This window comes from Camelus bactrianus, chromosome 22 (assembly GCF_048773025.1).
Source record: "Camelus bactrianus isolate YW-2024 breed Bactrian camel chromosome 22, ASM4877302v1, whole genome shotgun sequence".
NCBI lineage: Eukaryota > Metazoa > Chordata > Mammalia > Artiodactyla > Camelidae > Camelus > Camelus bactrianus.
In genome coordinates, this window is record NC_133560.1 from 26,308,201 (window position 1) to 26,333,536 (window position 25,336).

A 25,336-nucleotide genomic window follows, 5' to 3' on the forward strand; every position below is an offset into this window, starting at 1 on the left:
TTTTCTGCATTTGTCGATTCACTGTTCGCTTCCCCATTTTAAAACTGAGCGGCTCCTCAGGGAGTGGATGTCTGTCCTGTTCATCGCGAGGTCCCCAGCGCCTAGCACACAGTAAGCATTCAAGGATCGTAGGCAGAATAGGTGACTCATTGCATGCTGGTACACCCAGTGTTCTCCATCCATCCTCCTGGAAACACACACACACACCTTTCCATCCTATTCTGTTTGTCCAGAGGACGGACAGGTAGCTTGCTTCCTGCCCTTGGCTATCTCGACTGACCCATTCCAATTTCAGAACTAATCGCATTGGAAATTTTGACAATTCCCAATTTCGCTTCAAAGAGGCGGCTCACTCGGTAAGGCCTCTTTAAAAAACAAAACTGTTACCCCCTTTCCAGGTAGGGTGACAGGACGGGAGGGAATGAAGATGCTCACTTTGCAGACGAGGACACAGAGGCCCAGGAAGATTTTAATCGCAGACTTCTGCGCATAGACTCTGTTAAAAGTGCGCCCCGAACACTGCCTTTGGCTTGCAAGTCCGCACCTGCGAAGGCACTGCAGTCCAGGAGCATCCCGGCTCTCACGCCCCGCCCCTTCGAGGAGCACCGTACGCAGGCCCCGCCCCAGTTCTCGCGAGATCTGGAAGGCGAAAAATGGCGCCGACGTGAGCGCGAGCCCCCGGCCGTCAAAGGAATTGCCGCAGCCTTAGCTGGAGCCGCTGGAACCGCGGGAACAAGAGGCCGAACGGGCCCGAGGATGGTGAGCGCGGCGCCGGGGGCGCGGACGCGGCGAACCAGCGGGGACTGGCGGGAAGCGGCCCTGTAGCGCACACAGCCTCTGGCCGACCCCGCCCCCACATCCGGGCCCTCGCTCGCCGCTGGCTGTCACTCGAGGAGCACCCTACCCCCTACTTCCGGTCCTGGCTTCGACTGGGCCACGCCCACAGGGCTCGGGCACCGCCCACCTGATCTTTATACAGCCGGGCCCCCAGCACCTCCAGTTCGGCTGCCCAGCTCGAGCCCGACGGGTAGATAATCTCCGTCCTCCAACAACCCACTTGGCCCCTTCTGACCCCTCCAGCATCTTCCTAGCTGCACCCCTGCTCAAAGCCCCGCCTTTACCCCGCCTACTCCTGAGCCACGCCCTTGCCTGGTAGGGGGCCTCCCACCTTTCCAAGTTAGGATCGAAGGCGCGCTTCTTTCATATGGGTAATTCCTGGAAAAGTACCTCCTTCTATATTTGCGACACCTCCCAGCTCCCTCCCAGAGGATGGGGACACAGGAGGTGGGAGTTCAATCCATCCTCACTCCCTTCTTTCCATTGATGGTGACTCCTTAGGATGGGGGCTGACTGGGTGATATCTCTGGGTCATTTGCTGCTTCAGGAATGTCCAATGGTCTTGGTGGGGTGGAGGCGTTCCCATGGCTGGCCCCGGCAGACCCTGGGCCCAAAGGGTTTCTCCCTACCTCTTCCTTCCACCAGGAGGAGAAACCCTCGGGGCCCAGCCCGAACATGCCGGCCACTGCAGAGCCCAGCTCCAGTGAGACCGACAAGGAGGTGGTATCCCCAGTTGTGGCTGCTGTAGCCACCTCCTCTTCCATGGGGGAGGAGCCAGGCTCAGACCGGGCAGCCACACCCCCACTGTGGGAACGTGGAGGGCCTGGAGGGACCCAGCAGGGTGCCTCCCCAGCCCCAGACAGTGGCCATCCTGGCTCTGGACCCAGCCTTGGCCTGACCAGCACAGTCTCCGGGACCAGCGAAGACCTGCGGCCTCCCAGACGACGCCCACCACCAGGTGACCTGTGATGGGGCCTTCTGGGGGAGCACAGGCCCTGGAACAATAGAAGTGAAGAATATAGAGTATCTCCAAACTTGGGGCCCATCTAGAGGGAATCACCACTTACTGAGCACCAAATATATGCCAGGCTGTGGCTACAGTGAAGAACCAGGCCAACTCTGCCCCTACCCTCTGGTGGGGGAGGCAGAGGGTAAAGGCCCCAGTAGGAAACCATAGGGTAATTCCAGCCCCATATATGTCTCTCTGGGGCAGAGCCCTGGACAGTATGGATGGAGAAGGGACGGTGACCGCCCCCCTTCTGTGCATCCTGCAGGGAAGCAGATACCCTGTTCCAGCCCTGGCTGCTGCCTCAGTTTCCCCAGCGTTCGAGACCTGGCACAGCATCTGCGTACCCATTGCCCACCTACACAGTCCCTGGAAGGTAGGGCCAGGGTAGGTGGTCAGGGTGGGAGGCAGGTTAGAGTGGGAGGCAGGCAGAGCCTCCAGGCCAGTCTTGGCCACCCCCTCCACTCCTCTGTCCTTCATCCCTGCCCTGCCAGGCAAACTCTTCCGCTGTTCGGCCCTGAGCTGCACCGAGACTTTCCCCAGCATGCAGGAACTGGTGGCACACGGCAAGCTGCACTACAAACCCAATCGCTACTTCAAGTGAGACCCCGTCCACCCCGCCCTCTGCTGGTGCCTGGTAACCAGACTCCAGGCAGCTCCCCCCACCACTGATTTGACAGTCACTACCTGGGGTCCGGGCTTTTCTCCCTACTCAAGGGGGTTGGGTCTGGGAGTGGGCGTGACCTAGGGCAAGCCTTGCCCTTAGCTGCCCGGAAGAGAGACTGGTTGCTAGAGCAAGTTCCGGGGACCCGGAGGGCAGGGCTTGGAAAGGGGAGGGGCATACATGGCGTGGCTCCGCTAAGTCCCTCTTTCTTGCAAGATTAAAAACTGACCACCTAAATCAGAATTAAGGCTTCCTTCCTCATCTTCCCTGGTTTGCGACCAGGAGGGGTCCGGAATGGTTGCGACCACAGTAGGGGGGCGTTTAGGGCAAGCTCCTCCCCCGCATGTGGGGAATCTGTTATTTGGACCCAGGCTCCCTTACCACCCTCGAGCAGCGGCTACCCAGGTTACAATGGATAGGCCCCTTCCTTGCACCCTAGGAGACCCAGCCTAGCCCTGTGCTGCCCCCAGGTGCGAGAACTGCCTCCTGCGCTTCCGCACGCACCGCTCGCTCTTCAAACATCTGCATGTTTGCGCTGAGCATGCGCAGAGCCCAGCCCCACCGCCACCCCCCGCCCTCGACAAGGAGCCACCGGCGCCCGATCGCCCACCGGAGTCCGACCCTGCGTCGGCGCCGGGCCTGTCGTTTCCGCTGCTCGAGCCATTCACGACTCCTGCTCCTGCCCCCACCGGGCCCTTCCTGCCCTACTTGAACCCCGCGTCCTTTGGCCTAAGCACCCCACGCCTGCGCCCCTTCCTGGCCGCCGCTCCCGTGCCGCCCGCCTCCAGCGCTGCGGTCTGGAAAAAGAGCCACGGTGAGTGTGGGGGCAGGGCCGCCTGAAGGGTGGGCGGGGCTCAGTCTGACTTATGACCTTGACCCGCCTATTTACTGCAGGTGCAGGCGGCAGCCCGCGAAGACCCCAGGGCGGCTCCGACGCGCCTTCAGGTGCGTTCAGGTGACCACCAGGGAGGGTGGAGGGGATTTCTTTCCTGAGCCCTGCGGGGCCCAGAGGATGCAGGGAGGCAGCAGTGCCCACTCCCTTCCCGGGTGGCCAGAAATGTCACCCCCGAAATACAGGTTTTGCCTTAAAAGTTACTGGCCCCTGCTCCTTCATCTGCGCCGGCGTTTCCGTGGAAAACTCGCGCCCGGTTCCCGAGTCCCTCCCCTACGGTGGTTCAGGGGATGGGAAAGGGGAACGCGGATAAGTCATGTTTAGTGCCCTCCAATACAGGGGGAAATCAGCCAGGCCAGACCCTCGGCGTCCAGGAGCTGATGGGGAGGCGGGGAAAGATCTGACCGCCCTCGCGCACGTCCATCGTCCTCGGGGGTGGATGGGTCCTCAGGGCTGAGGTCCGGGACTGACGGGATCCCGCCTGCCCGCAGGGCACGCGGCCCCGAGCCGCATCGTGTGGGAGCACACGCGCGGCCGCTACTCGTGCATGCAGTGCGCCTTCTCCACGGCCTCTCGGCCCGCCATGACACTACACCTGGAGGACCACCGCCCCATCGCCCCCGCGACCCCGGCGCCCGGGCAGCCGCGCCCCGACGCGCCGGCGGGTAAGGCCCGGGAGCGCGCCGGCGGGGAGGGCAGGGGCCCAGAGGCGAGGGGCGGGGCCGAGGCTCAGGCGCCCCCTCCTCTGCCCCACCCAGACCTCGTCCCGCTGTCACCCCAGATGTCGCAGCTGCTGTCAGAGGGGGAGTGTCCGGTTTTCTCGCCGCTCTGAACCCAGCCGCGTTGGTGGGGGTGGGCTGTGGGATGTGGGTAGTTTTGTAATTTTAGGGGGGGTCTCAGATGGTCGGAGTGGGGTACACAATAAAGGAGGCAGATGAGCCAGCCGGTGCTGTGTCTGCGTCCCTCGCCCCTCCAGTGCACAGTGAGAAGGCCAATCTGGCACTCCTGGGGCGCTCCCACCGGGGGAGGGGGCAGGCCTCCCTCACAGCCCACCAGTGTCCCACGCACATCCCCTGTCACCTGAATGCTAGAACAGCTGTAGGTGGCCCTTTGTCCTGTCCCACCACTTTCAGAAGCCAGATAAGATGGAAGTTTCCTGGTTTATTTAAAAAGCCCCAGGAGTTGGGAGCTGGCCCCGTTGGAGCACACTGCTCCCCCATCCTGAGGCCAGTGCTGACCCTCAAGGAGGTGACAGGGTGGGAGGCAGTCCTAGCAGTGGAAGGGCAGTGCCAGGGCCCCCAGGGCTGCGCACTCCTTGGCAGGCTGGTGTTCAGGCTGCATCGTCATCCTCCTCTCTGACCTCTGGACTCTGTCTTCGGCTGCCCACTTCCCCTTCTCCCCCTGCCCCAGCTCTGAGGAGGAGGGTGGGTCAAGGCCAGCCCTGGAGAGCCTGGGCTCCCTCCCGCCTCACCCTTCCCCCATATACATCCTCTTCCTTTCCTTTGTGGGAAGTCACACTTGGGCCAGGGTTCAAAATCTGGTGCCACACTGCTGTCACCACAACCCGTGGGTCAGCCCAGCTGGGTATGAAAATTATTGGCAGCCACACTTCAGAGCTGGGTTTTACCTCCTGCATCTTGCTCCTCTCCAGCCCTGTGGTCCCCTAGCCCAGGCCTCTAACCTCTCCCCTGCCCAGAGCACCAGAGGCAACCCCTCCTGCCTTTCCTCCCAGTCTGAACGCCCCTGGAAACAGGGGTCTCTTCTGATCGTGCCCCTCCCCTGCCCAGTACCCTTCAATAGCTCCCCATAGCTCTCTGGATGAAGATCCTATTGTCCTAGTAGCCCGCAAGGCCCCATCTTAAACCTCTGTACCTCCTCCTAGGGCCATACTCACCACTTCCCTCTCTCCATCCGGTGAGCAAAAACCCCAGGACCAGGTCCCCAGCCCCACAGAGCCCTGTTTCACTCCTTACCTCCAGTCCAGCTTCTGAGTCCTCATCAGAGTTGTCCTCTGTCACCTCTTCCTCAGTATCTGCAGCCAGCAAGACACGCGTCACCCCTTGGGTGGCGTCCCCAGGCAGCTCCCTCAATCACCACCCTCCCATCTTCTTCCTGCCCCCCTCACCACCCCAACCAGTCCTCCTTGGAATCTTCGTTCCCCAGCGTGTTGGGCTCAGAGCTGGGCAGTCCCCCGCATCGAAGCCATCCAGGTAGCCGAGCTGGGGTAATGGCTCAAACACCTGCTCCCACTAGTGCAGCTGCTGTGTCTCCTTGAAGTTGAACAGTTCCAGGTTCCGAAGGCCCTGCAGTTTCTCCTGGGAAGGGCAGTAGGGGAGATTGGGGCACCCGTAGGACCTGGCCCACCTGGACCCCACTGCCTGCAGCCTCACAAGGGGCCTCAGGGCTTCAGTGTCCTGGATGGGATCACAGCTGAGGCTCAGGTGGCCCAGGCTGGGTGTCCGCTCCTCCAGCACCTCCAGGCCCCCACTCAGGCAGCTGTCACTCAGCACCAACTGTGGGGCATTCCCAGATGGGCCATGAGGGCACCCTGGGGCTCCAGGGCCTCCTGAGCTCCCCCTTCTCAGCCAGAAGCTTTGGAACCACCACTGTGTGATTGCGGGAGAGTTGAAACCCCTCTGCATCTCATTTTCCTAGTCCTTAAAATGGGTGTCAGGATGCTTGCCCTTTGGAGTTCTTGTGAGGATTCAGAGGGAGGGAGAGAGAGGGAGGAGGCTTGGGAAATGTTTGCAAGTGGTTCACAGTCCTCCTGCCACCAAGCCTATGGCTGCCTGGGACCCTCGCAAGAACGTGGGGAGGAGGTAGGTCCAGCGGCCCCTTTTTACAGACAGAGAAGGTGAGGCCAGGAGGTACACTATGCACCCTGACTCTAGCCAGGCCCAGTTCCAAGTTACTCTGATTCTACACCACCCAGGAAGCTGGGCAGTTACCACTGATGAGAAAAGCCAGGCAGTGAGGCCCAAAGGGCACTGTCCCCTTTTCCTGCACTCCCAAGGCCCCCAGACACCCTGGGAAATACGCCCCTAAGCCCACCCTTCCATGCATCTCCAGGTCCCCCAGCCCCCAGTTTTCCCCATCAGGTGGCCTCGTTCAGCCACCTCCACATCCAGGCAATGCGACTTCTTAGTCTGTCAGGACCTTTCCAGAGAAACCCAGAACCACCATCTTTCTTGGCCCAGATACCTCCCCCAAATCCCATCACCCATGTAGACACAACAGCCCCTTCCATGGGTCCACAGTCCCTCCCAATCCCCGCACTGCCCTCTGGAGCAAGCTGAAGTTGCCCTGAGACCTAGGGTATTGGGTCACTCCAAAAACTGCCTCCTGTCCTCACCCACTCCCAAGTCACATCCAACCTTTGCTCGCCTGGGAAGCCTTACTGCTCCCAGTGCCCTTTCTGGGCTCCTGCAGCCCCTGACTTCCCTCTGGCCAACCAAGCTGTGACCCCACATGGGTACCCCCCCTCCCACCCCCAGCTCCGGGATGCCTGAAAGCAGAGTCCTCTCTTGGCTCAGCCCAGCAGAGGGCGCACGGGAGTGTCAGTCCAAAGGGAGAGTGAACAAGGGCCCGGGCGTCCACGCAGGCACCAAGCCGGGCAGGCTGGCCAGGGAGTGCAGGTTCACGTTGCCCATGCTCCAGGACACAGACCTGCCATCCCCTCCCTGCCTCCCAGGACTCCTGTTCAGAGGGGGATTCACATTTGAGAAGGTGGCCCAGGGTGCGTGTCTGTCCATGCTGGGACTGGGACGCACAGACACAGACTCCCAAATCTCCAAGCTGTGCTGTGAAGGGGACATACAGGCAGAGTCATTTCCGACTGCTGCCTGTGGCCTTCCTGGCAGAGGCGAATGCAGGGTTCCTGCTGGGAATGCAATGCCCAGCCTCCTTCCCCATCTCATCTAGATCCTTCTGGAAACCACCTTGCTACTCGAGGGTGCTCTAGGTATGATCCTTGGACCAGTAGAACGTGCATCACCTGGAATGTTTCAGAATCTGAGGCTCCACCATAGACCTGAGGCACAACCTACACTTTAAGGGGGTCTCAGGGTGACTTGTGGGCACCAGTGCCTCTCAGCTAAATCAGAATCACCCTGACGGTGTGTAAGAAATCCCCAGGCTCGGGCCACACCCCAGACCAATTAAGTCAGAATCTCCAGCAGCCTCCATCTTTTTCTAAACTCATCAAGGGATTCAGACACAGAGCCAAACGGAGAATCAGGGCTCTGCACTCTCCCTTCATCTGGGAGCCCGAGGTCACTGACCTCCTGGGGACTGAGCCCTGTGGTCAGGGTCAGGGCTCGCCCTTGTCTGGCCGGGCCTCACATCTTCACAGCGCTGGTCTTGGCCACCACCTTCAGTCCCTCTTCTCTGGCCTTCCAGGTGTCCCAGTTTTCCTCCCTCCTTTGTCCTCTGGGAGCCTGGGGTGTCCTCAGACTCCCTCCCTCCCCGGGGGACAAGGCCTTGGACACTACCCACCCACCCTCCACCAAATCAGCCATCCCAGCCAGGCCCACAGCCCATGATATATCTGCCCCTGTAACAGGGAAGTCCTGCTCAGAGCTTGGAATTGAACTGCAGGGAAGTGTTGAAATGAGGAAGGTGGGTGAGCCAAGAGCCAGCAGAAGGGCCTTACCTATCACATTTACTCGACTCCTGGGTCTCCTGGCCCAGAGCCATGCTCCGTACCCACTGAAAACTCCCCCTCCTGTGGAGGCCCTGGCTAGAGTTGGCCTTGGCCTGCCTCTGTTGGCAGGAGGTCCTCAGGGGCTGGCCCGAGGCCTCCCTGGAGTCCAAGGCCAGCACACAGCAGGGCAAGGGGTGGGAGTGAGGGGGACAATAGCAGAGTCCAGAAACTAGTGCTGACCTCCGAGGCACAAAGCACAGAGGGGGCGACTGGCAGGACAGGAACTGAAGCGCCTGACAGGATCTGAGGACAGGCTGGGGCCGTCCCCACCTCCTTTCCTTCCTCCTCTGCCCTCCCCGCTGCACGGCCAGCAGACCCCACCCCGTGGAGCAGAAGCCACAGTCACTTCCTGAAGGCAGCAGCCCTGGCTCGGGTCCCACTCGGCCCTTGGCCCATCACCCGCCTGCAGCCATGGTGAGTGAGTCCCCAAGCTCTGGGAGAGGCCTCCACTGGCCCGAGGCAAGGGATGCCAGAGGTGGAAATTGGAGGGCATACTCCAAAAGTGGAGCAAGCGGAAGAGGGGCAGGAAAGCTGTCTGGCACCGACACAAAGGCCCAGAGGCACCTGGGCCAGGACACACCTCGAGGACAGCTCGGGCTCCAAGGGGCCCGTGGCAGGCTGAGGCTGTGACTATAAGGGGGACAGGTGGGAATACCTAGATGCCTCCCCTCCCCCAGGTCAGCCTGAACAGCAACCTGGTGACAGGCAGCCAGGGTGAGCAGCAGGGGCTTCCTGTGGGTGCCAAAGTAGGTCATGCCTGCCCCCAACCCCAGTGGTTCCGAAAGGCACGACCTGCTGACCCTGAGCTGCCTGGCCCTGTGGGTCACCCCGGGGCCGCTGCCCCAACCCACCCGATGGAGGGGCTTTCACAGAAGCATTTCAGGCCCCAGGCAGGAATCGCCACCTTTCTTGTTCTCCGGATGGCGGGGAGAGTGAGGCACAGAGAGAGGCAAAGTCCATGAGGTCCTGCCCTTCCCCTCCCCCAGCCTCCTAGACCCCAGGGGAAGCCAGGCTTGGGGACCTGTGGCAGGGCCACCTCTGGGGTAATCTGTCGGTCAGAGCAGGCCTGACTTGCACGTCTCCTGTGTCTGTGACCGATGGTGGCCTGGGGCCAGTCAAGACAGTACCGGGACGGACTTTGTGTGCTACAGATGGTGCGTGTGCCTGGCCAAGGTTGTGCTTGGGAGCCTGCCTGCCTGTCCTCGTGGGCAGCGGTGAATGTCATCCGGGTGTCTGGGACTGTGAAACCCTGCACCCACATATGCCTCCAGGTCTCTGTCTTCTCCGTCTGTTTCTGTCTACATGAGACTATGACAGTCAGACTGGATGCGACTGAGTATACACCTGTCTTTGTGCCTGATATATTCTTTAGTTCAACAAATGTTTACTGAGCATCTACTGCGTGCCAGGCCCTGGGAGGACAGCAATGCATGGGGCTGGGGGGAATGGGCAGTAGAGAGACCCCCAAAACCCAAAACAAAACCATCAAGACACATTTACAAAACAGTATTAAGGAAAATCATTTGTGTGATACAGGGTGGCAGGTACTGAGAGAAAAATCATGCAGGTAGGGGAGGATGGAGCATACGGGAAGAGGGGTGGGGGTTTTTTTGTTGTTTTTTTTTTTTAGTAATTAGGGTGGTCTGGGAGGAAGGCTTCTCTGATAAAGACTATGGGAGCAGAGACTTGGAGGAAGAGGAGAGGAGTGGGGGGAGTGTCCCAGGTAGGTCACGGGCAGAGCAAAGGTCCTTGAATTGGGGAGAGGCAGTAGTGGGGAGGGGGAGGTCAAGGAGGTGACTGAGTAGGGGAGGTCGATCTACCCCCTCAGGGCCTTCATGACTTGAGCTTTTATTGTTGGGAAATGAAAGAACACTGCCAGATTTTGAGTGGAGGGGCACCATCCAACTCCGAGCTAACAGATCTCTGGCTGCTGTGAGGGGACAGACCAGGGATCGGGGTGCAGGATGCAGGGGCAAGAGACCCTGGAGGAGCCTTTTACAATCCAGGCAACAGGGGACGAGCCCCTCTGGCCCAGGACAGTGGTGCAGGAGGGGCTGGAGGATGTTGGAAGGCACCACTGACTGAGGGGGAGGCCAGGTCCTGAGGGGGCAGGTGAGGTTGGGTGAGTCCAGGCCTAAGTAGGGAGGTCAGAAGGGTGTAGTAGTTTACGGGAGCCTGGGACTCATGGGGAGGCTGGGAGTCTTTGGCCAACAGAGAAGAGGGCCAAGGGCAGAGGCGAGAGGGTGGGGAAGAGGAGCTCACAGAACGGGAGCCAGGAGAAGCGGGCTATGTGTCTGTGACTGTGTTCGTGTCCCGTGGCCATCTCTCCAGGACCGCTGTGTGTATATCCCTGCCTTACTGACTCTGTGTCCCCTAGGGGAGTCATCAGGACTTTCGGAGCCTTCAAGCAAAGTTCCAGGCCTCTCAGCCTGAGACCAGCGAACTCCCCAAAAAAACCCCGAAACCCGAGTTCAACAAACTCAAGAAGTTTCCGCAGCCTGGGCTAAGTGAGCACCCCAAGAAGCCCCCACAGCATGAGGTCACCGACCTGCCCAAGAAGCCCTCCAAGCTCGAGCTCAGTGAACTCTCCAGGAAGGCCCCGCAGCTCGAGGCCACTCGGTTCCCCAGGAAGCCCTCGCAGCCTGAGGTCGGCGAGGCCCCTCCGACGGCCTCGCAGCCAGAGCCCAGCGCGCCTGACCAGAAGCCCCCGCAGTCTGAGCTCGGCAACACCCCCAGGCCCTCCGTGGAGCCCAAGTTCAGTGCACACGCCAAGAAGTTCCAGCAGCCCGAGGCCAGTGTGGCCACCCCAAAGCCCTTGCAACCCGAGTCCAGCACCTTTCCCAAGAAGCACCCCCAGCCTGAGTTCAGTTGGCTCCCCAAAAAGCCCCCGCAGCCTCAGGCCGGTGGCCTCCCTAAGAAGTCCCTGCAGCAGCCCGAGCTCAGTGAGACCCCCGGGGCGCTCCCCCCAAAGCCTGAGCCCAGTGAGCCCCACCCCTCCTCCTCACAGCCCAGCTTCAGCGCCCTTCCCAAGAAGCCCCCGCAGCCCGAGTTCAGTGCAAACCTCAGAAAGCCCCCGCAGCCTCGGGTTGGTGGCTTCCCTAAGAAGTCCCTGCCACAGTCCAATTTCAGCGAGGTCCTTCAGGCACCCAACTCGAAGGCCGAGTCTAGGGACTCCTTGCAGCCTGACCTAAGTGCATTTCCCAGAAAGATCCCACTGCTTCAGCTGAATGACCTCCCCAAGCTGCTGCAGCCTGAGTATGGTGACCTCCCCAGGACGTCCTCAGAGCCTGAAGTCAACGTGTTTCCCAAGAGGCCACAGCAGCCCGAATTCAAAGCGCTCTCCAAGAAGCCCCCGCAGCCTGAGCTGGAGCTGGGTGGCCTCCCCAGGACGTCCTCAGAGCCCGAGTTCAACCTGCTCTCCCCAAAGTTTCCACAGCCTGAGTTCCGGGGGCCTCCCCGCAAATTCTCACAGCCTGAGCCCAGTTCTCTGCCCAGGAAGCACCCGCAGGCCGAGTTCCTCAGAGACCTCCCTAGAAAGCCCCCACTCCCAGGCTCCGTTTCAGAGAGCTCACTGCCCTCCGCAGTGGCGGGCTCCGGTGCTAGGTTCCTGCTGGGCCCGGGGTTGGGAGCCAGGCAGCAGAAATTAGGAGCTCTCACCCGCAGTGAAGGGTCGAGGCTGGGCCTCAAACCTGGCCACCCACCCCGGAGGAGGCCTCTGCCCCCGGTCAGCAGCCTGGGCCCCCCTCCAGCCAAGCCACCACGGCCCCCGAGCCCCAGGGACATCCAGAGCTTTTGGAGAATCTCAGCAACAGACACAGGTGGGTCAGGGCGGCCCAGGCAGAAAGGAGCGGGTAGAGGCTCCCAGGTAGTGCCTGCCTCCCTGCTTCCCCACTGCTCTCATCTCTCCCCAGCTCTGCCAAGGGCCTCCTCTTCTGCTGGGATCCACGTCCAGGCTCGACAGCTTGCAGACATCCCACAGTGAGTGTGGCAAGTCAGGGGGCATGGGCACAGGTCACAGGGCTGACAGGCCCTCATTTCAGGTATCCCCGCAGGGATGCAGATGAGGTCTACGAGCTGTATGATGACGTGGAGCCCACTGATGACTCCAGCCCCAGCCCCAGGGGCAGAGGTTTGTTGGTGATGGGGTGGGGCCCTCAGCCAGACCAGGTGATATTTGTCACCAGGGCACTTTCTGCCACGCTGCTGGTGTTAGGCCAAGTGACAGTCCGTATCCCCGATGGACTGAAAGCAGTGCCAGGACAGAAAGCAGAAAGGGGGGAGGGCCTTTCAGAAAGATCACACCGGCTCCTGGTAGGTGGAACAGTGTGAGGAAGGGCAGCCCAGAGGCCAACAGCCTGACCACAACCAGGGCAGGTGTGTGGCCCAGGGTGAGACAGAAGGCATGGTGAGCAGTGGAAGAATCAGGAAAGGCACTTGGCGGTGTACTACCAGGGGTGAGAGTGAGCGAGCACATGACGTGGTCGAAGCCTGGGTTTCGAGCTGGGCACCTGTGTGCAGAATAGGGGCATCCCTGAGTAAGGGAGAGGAGTCAGGGTCCACCTGAGACCTGTTGTGTTGGGGGTGCCTGAGGGATGTCTAGGTGGGATAATGCATTCACCAACCTGGTGTGAAAACAAAGCTGGCTCCCATGCCAGCCCCTTCCCAAACGTGCACCACACTCCACCCCCGAGGCGAGGTCATGCCCATCTTACAGACGTGGGCGCCTGAGGACCAGGAGACCTGCCCCAGCTCACACAGCCAGTACGCAGTGGCCCAGGCCCTCTGCTCCCAGGCAGCTTCCCTGCCCCATCTTGGGAGAGGTCTCCTGCAGGGGAACCTTTCATCAGGGGTGCCTTTGGGACGCTACCACTCCTTCCTCACCAGCCCACTCCTCAGTCTGCTGCCTCTACAGCTGTTGCTCCCACCTGTGCTCTGCTTCTCCCGGCCTTTCCCCAGGGGCTGCTTGCAACACCCCTGTTAGCACAGCACTTCCTGATGGGGCCCCTCCTGCTTCCGCTCCAGTGAGACTCTGTGGCTTGGGTCTGGGGGCCACTCCTGGGGATGTGAACGTGGGGAGTACTTCTGGCCACTGCACTTCCAGCAGCCTTGCAAGCAAGGCCCACCCTTTCCCTTTCCCCACACTGCCAGGAAGCCAGGCCACAGGAACACCAGGGTCTGCTCCACACTGCCGCACCCAGGGCTGTGCTCCAACGGCTGTGGCAGGTTCATAGGGACCCTGGGGTAAAGCCAAGGCTGCTCCCAGCTGAGTGACCATCTCCTGCCTGGGCAGCCTCTGGGAGAGGCAGGGGGAGCTTGAGGGAATGTTCTCGGTGGGACTGCGGTTGGCACTGTTATCCAAGCACCAGGCTGATGCTAGAGGCAAGCTTAGTGTCTGAAGGTGCAGGCAAGTGTCACCCTTCAGTGGGCAGCTTGACAGGAGGGTCTGCTAACCCAAAATGTCCAGAGTAGCACTTCAAGTCCCTCAGGGACGACTGCGAAAAGCTAGGGGTTTCAGGTTCTGGATCCTTCACTCACCTGGTGTTCATGAGGCTCTTGCTGAAAGCCAAACCCTTGGCGAGCAGGACTCAGACCTGGAAAGCTGGTCATTTACCAGGAAGTCGGCCCTCACCTGGGAGCCCCCCAGAGTCCAGAGAACCTCATCAGCAGCAAGGCCAGTCCAAGCACTCCATTCCAACAGCCCTTCTCAGAGGCGGACTTTGTTTGCCTTGGAAATGCTTTTCTTTGCCTTATTTTTTGACTGAAATCTCCTTTCAGTTCCCAGAACCTAACCTCTCTCTGAGGCCGGGGTGAAATGGCCTCAAAAGCTTAACAGATAAATCCTGCCTCTTTAACAGCTGAGTGACCTTGGGCAGGTTGCCTTACCTCTCTGAACCTTTATTTCCTACTCAGCGAGGTGGGATGACAGTCATCGATAAAGCTGTTGTGAGTGTTGAAATGAGTGATACACAGTTTCCGCCATGCCGAGTACGTGGCAGGAGTTGAGAAATGAAAGGGAATCCACTATTACTCACAACCCACGAGAAAGGCCCAGGGAGAGGGTGGGGAGGGGACCGACGTCCTGAGAACTGACACAGGGAAGATCAAGCCACCAGGTCCAGAGGCCGAACCAACAGTCCCTGCCCTAACATGCCATTCTGACCGCCCCAGATGAAGTTCCATCTCCCCAGCAACCCCCCAGGAGGCCACCACAAGACCCAGAGCTCAGGTACCACAGGGCAAAGGGCATGGGACAGGGTGGGGCTGAGCTCCGGGAGGACAAGAAAAGGGGATCCCCAAGAAGCATGCCTTGCTCATGAGCACCCAATTCCTTGGGGGGCTCAGGAAGGAGAAGGCCCTCCAGCCACAGCAGTTGATGCCCACAGACCTGAAGACCCTGAAGCAGATCCGGAAGGCAGAGAAAGCTGAGAGGGAGTTCCGGAAGAAGTTCAAGGTATGAACACCAAGCAGAGCAAGAGTCCCTGGGAGGGTTGGGCTTGACCAAGGCCCCCCAAATTCCATCCTCAGAGAGAAGCCAGGGGTTCTTGGGGTGGCAGCAGAGGCAAAAACTCTAACCAATGTCTCCCTCCCCAGTTTGAGGGGGAGATCGTGATTCAGACAAGGATGATGATCGACCCCAATGCCAAGACTCGTCGTGGGGGCGGCAAGCATCTGGGGATTCGGCGTGGGGAGATCCTGGAGGTGATTGAGTTCACCAACAAGGAGGAGATGCTATGCCGGGACACCAAGGGCAAGTGTGAGTGAGCCCGGCCCGGGCAGCCCTGGGGAGATGGGCCACCACCAAGGAGGGCGGAGAACTCACCCACCCCTGCTCTCTTCACAGATGGCTACGTGCCCAGAACAGCTCTCCTGCCCCTGTGAGTAATGGCCCTGACTGGGATGGAGGATTGAGGTGGAGGGGTCATAGACCAGGGTAACCCTCACTGACCCACCTGTTCTCTCTACCAGGGAAACAGAGGTGTACGATGACGTCAGTTTCTGGGGTATGTAGACACTCCGGGTGGACTGGAACAGATGACAGTGCCTTGGGAGGGGGCAGGACCCAGCCCCACTCCCCCAGGGGCTGCTGTCTATCTGTTTATGGGAAAAGGGGTCAGTGCAGTTACTTCCTCAGCAGATCCTCAGGAGAGCCAAGCATTCCCCCGGGGACAATAAGGCTTGCAGGTGTAGGGATCCAGGACAACCCACCAGCCCGGCCACCTGCTAACCCAAAGAACCATGGATCCCAGGTTGACCACCACAGAACTGCCCAGGCTCCTGTCTGACCATGTACACAGACCACATAAAGCCCCTCTTTTAAAGTGATGCCTGCTTCTTGTCTTTTCTTTCCCTCCGGATGGGCACACACAGTGGAGCCATGATCAAACACTTAAGGTAAATCTGTGGAGCCAAACCCCTCTTCCAAGGTCTCACCCCTCAAGGATAAAGGCTCGGAAGGAGAAAGTAGGGCAGTGGAAGGTGGCAAGGTAGCTGGCACCTTGCTAGACTTGGAGGTGGGAGTCCTTGTGATGGTACCCTGTCAGCTGCCGGCCAGGGTGGAGAAGAGACGCTCTGACCCTCCACATCCAACATGACAAGCAGCAGCTACAGCTCTTCACAGGCTACCAATAGCTGTCAAACCTAAGTGGACTTACATATCAGGTCACATCTTTGGGGGAAGAGGGAATGTGACCCAGTTCTGACAGAGTTCAGGTATCAAGTTCGGCCTAAACCTTTGACACGACTAAATATGCTCAGAAACGCACACCCTGCTTGGTCTGTTTTAGCAAAGAAAAGCTGATAGACTCAATGTTTGTGTCCCCACTGCAAAAAAAAAAAAAAAAAACCCAAAAACAAAACAAAACATTCCTGTGTTGAAAACCTAATGCTCAATGACAGTACGAGATGGGATGTTTTGGGAGGGATCAGATCATGGGGGCAGAGCCCTGACGAATAGGATTTGTGCCCTTATGAAAAAAGCCTGAGAAGTTCCCTGGCCCCTTCTGCCATGTGAGGTTACACTAGAAGGTGCCATCAGGAAGCAGGATCGGGCCCTCACCAGGGACCAAATCTGCCAGTGCTTTGATCTTGTACTTCCCAGATTCCAGAACTGTTGAGAAATAAATGTTTCATATCAGCTGGAGCTGGCTGAGACAAAAGCCAAACTAGAAATTAGCCTAAACGCAGCCTCTGTGCCCCTACAGAATGACTGCACTGGAGGGAGACAGGATGGCTCTAACAGCCAAGAGCTCCATTTAGTTTCCATAGAGAGATTTTCCACAGCGGCCGGGGCCAGTGGCCTCCCACCCCAAGGGTCCACAGCTCCAAGGGTAGAAAGGAGTAGCTCCAGCTCCCCAAACCTCAGGTGGTTGCCCCACAACACACACGCAAAAGCAAGCAGCTTTCAGGAACTGGTATTTATTATCAAAGTCATATTCGATGTCAACAAGATGCCACAACTACAAAAAAAATTGCGCACATTGCAATCCCAATGCAAACAGTCAAATGGATCCCCAGTCATTAAAAAAGTAATTCAAATTACCCCAAAAAGCAACTGAATTTTTTAAACATCTTTATACATCCAGCCAACAAATTAAAATGGTTAACAAGAAAAAATACAAATTCAGAGGTCTGGTATCGATGTTTAAAAAAGGCAACTGCTTAAGCATTTCTATCGATTCGAACATCAATCTCTCGGCCACTCAGCTTCATCCCATTCATCATCCGGCAGGCTCTCTCAGCCACCTCTGGCGACTCAAACTTAACCACACCGCACCCCTTGGACTTCCCATTCTCCATCTTGATGTCAGCATACAGCACGTGGCCTGGGCACAGGGAGGGAAGAAGAGACCACAACTCATCAGGCAAACCCAGAGCTCAGCCTCAGTCTGGGCTCCACTCAGTCCAGATCACCTGTTGGATTTCGGTTGACAGAGTCAAAAGGGAGAGTGGCCCTCGCGCCTGGCGCATGAATGTTCAGAACACAGCAGCCAGAACCCAGCTACTATGGCCCTCAGCTATGCTGCCATTCTTCTGCCAAAAGGACAACAATCTGAGCCACGAAGAGCAGTCCTGGTAGCTGCAAATGCACGCCTTTACACTCGAGAAAGTTATAAAGAAGCCCTGGGAAGCCAACTTCATAGGCAAATTTTAGAGAGGCTTCACTTTTAATACACTGTTCCGTTTTTACTAGGCCATTGCCAATACAGTGGACACTTCTGTACCGTCCAAATATAAGCCGTGTAATAATTAGCAGGCAGATTACACACATTCATTCAAGCTCCGGTTAAGGATCCAGGTATGTGTCAAGCACTGTGGAAACAATCTGCAAGGGAAGAGCCACAGAAACACAGAGCCAAGAACACACAGTGTAGCTGGTGCTGGTACCCTCAATTCTAGGGCCATCAACTCTGCCTGAGGGAAGGTCAACATCCCAGAAGGCTTCTCCCAGGAAAGTTCTAAAACAGCTTAAGGAAAGTCCACCAGGAAGAAGACCCTTGCTGGTAACAGCTCACAACAGAGGCACTTGTGGACAATAGCACTGGCAAACTCCGGATTCAAGGACAGGAGGGAGAAGAAATTGGATGAGACTAAAGTTGTACAGAGGCTGGTGAGTTTCGGCTCTTTCTTGTCAGCAGAGGGGCATCTCCGGGCATCGGAGGCAGGGGCAGTGGCATGATCTAATTTGACTTTTCAGAATATCTACTACAATGTGGAAATGAAAGAGTAGGGAAAGAGGGCAATAAGGCAGGCTATGGCTCAATGGCTGACCCGAGAGAAGAACCAGGAGAAGCAGCAGTGGTGAAATCTGAGACACTTTAAAGCAAAAGGAAATGAGAAAACACTGAGGACGCCTTGATCCAGCAAGCCATCCAGACCTCTGGCTTAGGGCTGGTTAAAAGGACAGAAGTGGCAGGGGTGAGGGGCAGGGCCTCAGCTGGAGACAATTTCACTTCCTTTTGGCCACAAAGTAAGCCTTCCAGAATGGCTGCCCAGTGTGCCAGGAAACCATAGAGACCCAGAGACCCTACCCTCATCCACACTGAAGCTGTGGGTTTGCCCAGAGCCTATGAAATCTCACCTGTGGGCCTGCTGGGTGAGTGCTCTTTGAGGCACAGACCAGTGGTGCTACTGTGGACAGTGACCCTGACTGAAATACATTTATTTGGCTCTGTCATCCAGAAGCCATGTGATCTTGGGAATGTGACTTTGCCTGATTCTAAAATGGGGACAACACTAGCTCCTTTCACAAACCAGAAAAGGAGAAAGAAAAAGGGAGGGAGGGAGGGAAGGAAGGAAGGGAAGGGAAGGAAGGATGAGAGAAAAAATGAGAACACAGCTGACAAGTGTATGACACATAACGGGAAACTCAACGACCTGCTTGAGTATTCGCACAGGCAGAAAAATGGCAAGTCCCACCAGTCCTCCAGTCATGGAAAGTGTCTATGAAGACAAGGATGGAAGCTTGGCTGCATGACTCAAATGCATCACCAACAAGCTAAGATTTCTGAAGCCACAACACAAGGAAGCACCTAGAAAGTCTTTCTCAAACACTTACCACATTCGTTGAATTTGTCTTTTAGCATCTTCCATGTAAAATCAAATGGGAGCTGAGGGTAAAAAAAAAAGAGACTGGTGAGTGGTTCAACCAAATACTAATGCATAAACATTCCAACTGTCTCTGACTGTGACTTCAAGATTTCTTATTACAGAGAAACTGGCTGATGTTCAAACTAAGAAGGTCAGCAAGATACAAAACAAGTCTGTCTGGATGAGGCTCTAAACTGGCACAGCAAGTTCCCTCCCTCCCTGGTGGCTCTGTCTATGGGAGAATCGCGCAGACAGCAGAACGCAGTTGCCCATGGTGAGCAGCCCACAGAACCACTGAATAGTAGGTAAACTAAACGTGGTCAATCTGGTGAAGATAAGTCAGATACACCCATTCTTCCCCTACTGAAATGTCAAGCCAAAGGGATTAAGAAATCAAATTACTGATCAAGTCCTTCAGACCACCGTCTGTTCTATCTAGTAGTCAGAGAAGCCCAGGATTTCGCAAAACACACTTTTTGCTGCTTGACTGTTACTAAGCCCTCACATTCCCTCCTCATCCTAACAACACCAAACTTTAGGGCCAGTGGCAAGGTGGCCTTGCATCCTACTCAGCTCTCCTTCTGAGGGCATCACCTCTGACTCTGACCTGCCACCTTTCAGTCCTGTTGACTTTAGGTCTCCCTCCTCCCTCTGAGTGTTAACAGCACTGAGAAGTTCCTGAAGAGCCACTTACATTTCTCACAAATATCTGGCAGGCCTTTCTGGCCACCCCAGGAGCATGGCCTCCGGCTCCACCAAAGGAACCTGCGAAGCTTCCTCCAAAGTTGCCACGCTCCATCTCGATGGCGCGGTCAAAGCTGGCACCGCCACCGCCACCCATGGCCAGGCCCATGCGCTCAATGCCAGCGCCCAGGGCAGGGCCCATGGCGGGACCCATGCGCTCCAGGCTGTTGGCGCCCATGCGCTCCAGGCCCATGCGCTCCAGGCTGTTGGCGCCCATTCGCTCCAGGCCCATGCGCTCCAGGTTGTTGGCGCCCATGCGCTCCAGGCCGGTGGCCATGCGATCCATTACGGGGCCCATGCGCTCCAGGCCTGCCCCCATGCCTGCGGGCACCATGCGCTCCATGCTCAGGCCCATGCGCTCGATGGCAGGGCCCATACGCTCCACACCAGAGCCCATGCGCTCGATGGTCTGGCCCACGCGGTCAATGGGTGCGGCCATACGCTCGAGGCCAAAGCCCATGCCGGCACCCATGCGCTCCACGCCGGAGCCGATGCGCTCCATGGTCTGGCCCATGCGCTCGATGCTGGAGGCCATGTGGTCAAGGCCCAGTGGGCCCATGCGCTCGATGCCAGAGCCCATGCGCTCGACTGAGCCCATGCGGTCCATGACCAGGCCCATGCGCTCAATCTCGGAGCCCACACGATCCATTCCGTGGCCCAGGCCTGCGCCCATGCGCTCCATGCCGGCACCCCCAATGCGGTCAATGCCAGGGCCCATCCTCTCGATTCCAGGGACACTGCCCCCGCCTCCACCTAAAACAGACACAAAACAGGCCGATGTCAGGGACTTGAGGATCTGTGTGCACACCATGCCAGGAGGGTGACCTGGGTGCAGCGGCCTGAGCACTTCACATGCTCAACCACAGTTGATAACCACAATAATTTATCATTAGACATGCCTCAAATGTTGACAACTGTTAAAGAATGAGTACATCATTCTTCCTACTTCTGTGCCACAGTTAAAATTTCCAAAACAAAACATAAAAAGGAAAAAAACCCACCCTGGAGAAAGTTTGTCAATAACATTCTCCATGTTACTTTGGAAGTGCTCATACTTATGACAAGCTTTGTGAGCCAGGGGCATCAATTCCTGAAAACTCTGCTTCCCGACCACCAGACATCGATAAAGGCTCAGAAACCCCACACTGAAGCGGTCACCTGATGTAATGGATTATATGGTGACAATTAAGATTGCTCACAACCTCTAGCCTCTCTCAATCTGTCTCTCTACGATGCCTTACTGGTAACCTTCTGGCTGCATTTCCTTAGCACCTCCACAGCATAGAGAAGTTAGTACATAGCCATGGAATCAGAAAGAGATACAGAAACAAACACCAACACCAATATCTTGGGTACAAATGAGCAGACAGCCACTTCCAAGGAACCTTACTCTGTTAGGGAAACTGCCCACCCACCGCCTTTGCTATGTATTACTTTGCTGGCTTTGGAGGAAAAAAAGTCAATGGCACTGTAGAGTGGATTCTGGAAGAGGCCTGAGATCAGTTTCTTACTGCCATGGTTCAGCGGGACACATGTTGGCAGGTCAGCAGTGCACAGTGATCCTGTGATGCTTGCAATTTTGAAGAAGGAGGGTCTGGCTCCACCACCAAGGCCACCACCCACCAGGTTTTTCCACATGCAGAGCAGCTCAAGGGTCCCTCTCATGGTTCAATTCACCACCACCACCTGCCTCTGAAAAAATGGGCAGTTGAGCCCTCAGCCAGCCCATTATTGAATCAAGCAGCCCAGGCCAAGATGCAAATTTAAGAAGAGGAAATCCAGCAGTTTCTTTAACCAATTTAACTAACTAGGTAAGATCTTAGACAAGTCACGCCACTTCTCTGTGCCTGCTTTTTAGCTGAATAACAGCACACCAAATGGCGAAGTATGAACACAATTTTAAGAATATTAAACTTTCAGAGCAGAAATTTCTCAGAAACTATAAAAAAGGTAAGAGACCTAGAGAGAGTAGGTAGCATACCCAAGAGCATCAAAAATGAGGGTGATGGATTCCTAGATGCCAAAAGCAGCAGAGAACTAGAAAGAAACGGTACCCCTGTGGCGTTCTAGAATCAGCCCACCATAAAAACAACTCCAGCCAGTGAAGTTACCAAGGAAATGCCATGATGCTCAGAGACATGAGGGGAAAAAAAATCGAACTAAAAGAAGTATATTTAAACTACCCATTACAAAAAAAAAAAAAAAAAAAAAAAGTGTATTAATTGAAGACTATATTCCAAAATATTTATAGCAGTCATCACTGGGCAATGAGATTTCAGGTTATTTATTTTCTTTGTAATTTTCTGAATTATTGTGAAAACACGTTTATATTCTAGTAAACATTTGTTACGATTAAATGTGTACTTTTATAATCAGGTAAAATATTCACTTTTAGGAATTTACAATTTTATAGTATTAGAAAGAAGCAAGTCCCAAAATTACATGGACATTATAATTACAATGGCTAGTGCGTACATAGTACATACGTAGGTCCTCTTTTATGTTATTAACTCATTTACTCTGCACAACAACCCTGTGAGGTAGGTACTATTATATCCCCATTTTACAGTGTGAAAAACAGAGGGGTTCAGTAACTTGCCAAATGTCACACAGCTAGAAGAGGCAGAGCTGGGTCCCCACCCCAGGCAGTCTATTTTAGAGCCCATGCTTTTCACCACTACACTCTACTATCCCCAGCAATACAAGCCTATTCTAAAGATCAAAACATCAAAACTAAGCGTTTCCTACCTCCTCCCTGCTTTGCAATGATCTCTCCTCTCTTCAGTGCATTACTTAGGATTTCTAAGGAAATCAGGAAGAAAAAAAAATTAGCCAAATTCCTCTATGGTAACAGAAATTTTTATTACAGATTCCAGAGCAGGAGTACTACTAATTAAAAAATAAAAGAGGAAAGGGGAAGGGGTTGAGAAATACACACACAGACAAGTCATTTCACTGGAAAACTGCAAGAGTCCTTGATGATGGGGTCATGATGCTACGGTCTCGTGTCGCTCCAGAGTCTGAGGCCCAGTTGGTAGGGCCTCTGGAAATGCACCCATGAGCTGAACTTGGAAAGTCAAAGCAAGAATGGGGCCAGTAGCAGTTTCCTAAAGCTGGTACAGACCCCCAGTACTCACATGAAGCGTGCACTCACCCATCCAGATCCAATCAACATCTCATGGTTATCTGTCAGCAACCTACTTCTGTAGCTACACTTAGAGCCCAAATCCTAAAACCCAGCAACTGCATGTAGTGTTGGAAATGTGACCTAATCCACAAGCTGTGCGAGGGAAGACCACAGCAAGCTGAGCCCACCCACCCGCCAGCCCTGCCTGGAAGGAGCAAGTATGATGGTGACCAAGTTCTAAGCCTCAGGAAAACAAAACCCTAACGCTCTCAGCTATCCAGAACGGTAACACTGCTGCTTGCTTGGCTGTTCATACAAACCTCTTTTAAGTTAGTCTAATGCTATCATTAGCATTAGCTTTTAAAGGTTTCTTCTGGGTCTTTAATTATGTAGAAGAAACTTGTACCCACACCCTCTCTGGTCGTGAAATGTGCTCAGCAATGTGGACAACAGACAGAGTACATCTGATATTATGACCATGACCACAGAGATTAAACCGTACCCCGAGGCTGTTTCTACTAGTACTACACCTACCTGCTAAAGGACGGACGTGGGAAAGTACACCAAGAAACAGACGCCAGCCTGCAACCAAGTACAGGGCTTATTCTTCCATAACACCTGGGATCCAACTCAGCACACCCAAGCCTAGGTTCTCGTTCTGAAAACAACACTTGGCTCAAACCATTCCCTGCAAAAGCCTTCACAATCGACCTACAACTGATTTGAATAGAAAGTCAAATTTTTTTCATGAGAGTTCACAGACCTGCTCTGACTCAGAATTTTAACCTGTTTTTCCTGTCCCTGGTACACCCTCCTCTCCAAGCCTCTGCACCTGACACTGTCAGCCCTGTGTGCCAGCACACTCTCTGCCTATGCTGAAGCCCACCCAGCCCCTCCAGCTTACACTGCATCTCCTGCATGATCTTCTTGCATCCCTGCCTAGATCCAGGGCTGAGCAGAACATTTCTATCAGCCATCTAGAGCAGTGTTTTTCAAATCTTAACACAGAGAAAATGATCGATCACCTTTGTGTGGTTCTCACATGACTGCCAAGGGCCCAGGAATCAACATCTCTACTGGCTCCCTCAACTAGGCCACTTCTCCGTGCTGAACTCTGGGGCTGCCCTGAGCCACTCTCAGCATCGTCTCCTCAGCTGCACCACGTCCTTCAAGGTCAAGGACCACATACCCACCTACATCCCTGCAGCACCAAGTATAGTTGTTTGCACAAAGAAGTGCCTTGATAGAAAAGAACGGGCATTGAACAGGGAGGCAGCAGAGAAAGCACCAAAATGATTCAACTGTCAAGTTAACAACACAAAAAAATAGAATCAAGAACTGAATCTGAAAAACCAATCTAGGCAACTACTCTGAAAACCTGACTTCAAGATTTTATTTGGTACAAAGACCTTTTTACTAACATGGGTCTGATCACAAGTAGCAGCAGAACAAAAGCCCTTTGCTCTTGCCCATGGTCACTTTGAGAAGTCTCAGGACAAACAGACAGTACAGTCTCAATCACCTTTGCTCTTGCCCATGGTCACTTTGAGAAGTCTCAGGACAAACAGACAGTACAGTCTCAATCAGAGAGAAGGTGCCAAAGCAGTAGGAGACAGCAAGGCCTGCAGATGCTGTTCCTACATTCAGGGCGGGATAAGATAGGTTTCCTGTTACCACAGGAAGTAACCTCACCGGTCCACCTCTTGTGCCACCACAGGAACTGGGACAAGGCTGACAATCTCCTCACAGGGGTTAGAGGCATCCCAGGGCAAAGTATTCAAGGCTCAAAAGCACGACAAAGTGCCTATGGGAGCAAAGCCACACGCCATTTTGTTCTTCTCACCACAGGTATCCAAAATTAGTATTTGCAGCCAAATGACAAAAAAAAAAAAAAAAAAAAAAAAAAAAAAAACCTATTTTTTTTTTTTAAATACCCTACCATTCCAAGATACAAAGCAAAGCCAGTCATGGCAACAAGAAACTTATCTGGCCTAGTCACAAATGGATTATGGACTTATCTCCAAATTCTAAAGTTCTGGAACAATCTGGAGTAAAGCTACAGTCATATCAAGCGAGCAAAGAAAAAGTAAATCTTCACGACCAGCCTAGTTTAGATGCAAGAAAAATCACTCAACTTTCCTAACCATGATCGGGGGGAAGAAAATGAAATCAGTCTACCAAACAACAGAGTCTACTCAGAGAAAGTTTCTGATTAATTCCAGATTTTCATGAAGGAAACAACGTAGGATTCCTGGAGACAGTTTGGAGATTTAAGAACCCTGTCTCACTGATGAGCTTAATGACAAATTTTTCTTAATGACAAATTTTTCTAGGGCCTTCATAAACTCTAAGAATACAGCATAGCTCATACAAGACAGACATAAAAAGCTTAAAATCCTCACACCTGGCCCAAGGGGTTTTATTAAGACAGGGGCTGAGCACTCTTTGAGGCTACCACCTCGTAGCCCCGGATCTGCACAGGACGAGAAGCGGCTGAAGGGGAGCGGAATTACCCATGCTCTAAATCTCCTAAAAGAAAAAAGCTTCAGAGCCCAGGAATAGACAATCTCCTTGCTTCACACTAATGGAAAATTAGCTGACAGATTCTCAGAAACAGCTGAACTTAAAATAGGGGAAGACATCCATGGAAAAGTAGAGAAACTGCTTTGCAAACTAACCAAAACTGAAGAATTTCTGTACATCAGACAGGCCCAATCCTCCAGGTCTTCCAGCATTAGAAAGCTCCCCTAGTTCACTGAGGTCTCCTTCACACGCAT

General features: G+C 55.0%; 3 protein-coding genes across 16 annotated transcripts in view; 2 read left to right on the forward strand and 1 right to left on the reverse strand.

Moving 5' to 3' along the window:
* Positions 1–606: 606 nt before the first annotated feature.
* On the forward strand, positions 607–4,341 carry ZNF414 (zinc finger protein 414). The gene is made up of 8 exons (XM_074350861.1): positions 607–759; positions 1,483–1,795; positions 2,112–2,219; positions 2,338–2,443; positions 2,978–3,321; positions 3,402–3,452; positions 3,891–4,064; positions 4,158–4,341. Exons 1-8 carry the CDS (start codon positions 757–759, stop codon positions 4,229–4,231), a joined length of 1,173 nt encoding a protein of 390 aa, XP_074206962.1. The 5' UTR covers positions 607–756; the 3' UTR covers positions 4,232–4,341.
* Positions 4,032–15,424, forward strand: PRAM1 (PML-RARA regulated adaptor molecule 1). The gene is made up of 11 exons (XM_074350847.1): positions 4,032–4,064; positions 8,416–8,515; positions 10,479–11,919; positions 12,013–12,079; positions 12,154–12,230; positions 14,270–14,327; positions 14,444–14,552; positions 14,693–14,855; positions 14,943–14,976; positions 15,068–15,102; positions 15,234–15,424. Exons 2-11 carry the CDS (start codon positions 8,513–8,515, stop codon positions 15,272–15,274), a joined length of 2,028 nt encoding a protein of 675 aa, XP_074206948.1. The 5' UTR covers positions 4,032–4,064; positions 8,416–8,512; the 3' UTR covers positions 15,275–15,424.
* A 1,076-nt stretch (positions 15,425–16,500) lies between these two features.
* The window catches only part of HNRNPM (heterogeneous nuclear ribonucleoprotein M), a 38,334-nt gene continuing 29,498 nt past the window's right edge, over positions 16,501–25,336 (reverse strand). For 9 of the 14 annotated variants that reach the window (XM_010966837.3, XM_010966832.3, XM_074350851.1 and 6 more), the window contains 4 exons: positions 22,181–22,234; positions 19,383–20,185; positions 18,657–18,708; positions 16,501–16,923 (listed from right to left, as the gene is read on the reverse strand). In XM_010966837.3, the coding sequence (XP_010965139.1) occupies positions 16,760–16,923; positions 18,657–18,708; positions 19,383–20,185; positions 22,181–22,234 (1,073 nt within the window). In that variant the 3' untranslated portion in view covers positions 16,501–16,759. The remainder of the gene's footprint in view (positions 16,924–18,656; positions 18,709–19,382; positions 20,186–22,180; positions 22,235–25,336) is intronic. The other 5 variants (XM_074350857.1, XM_074350849.1, XM_074350860.1 and 2 more) reach the window with 1 other exon arrangement.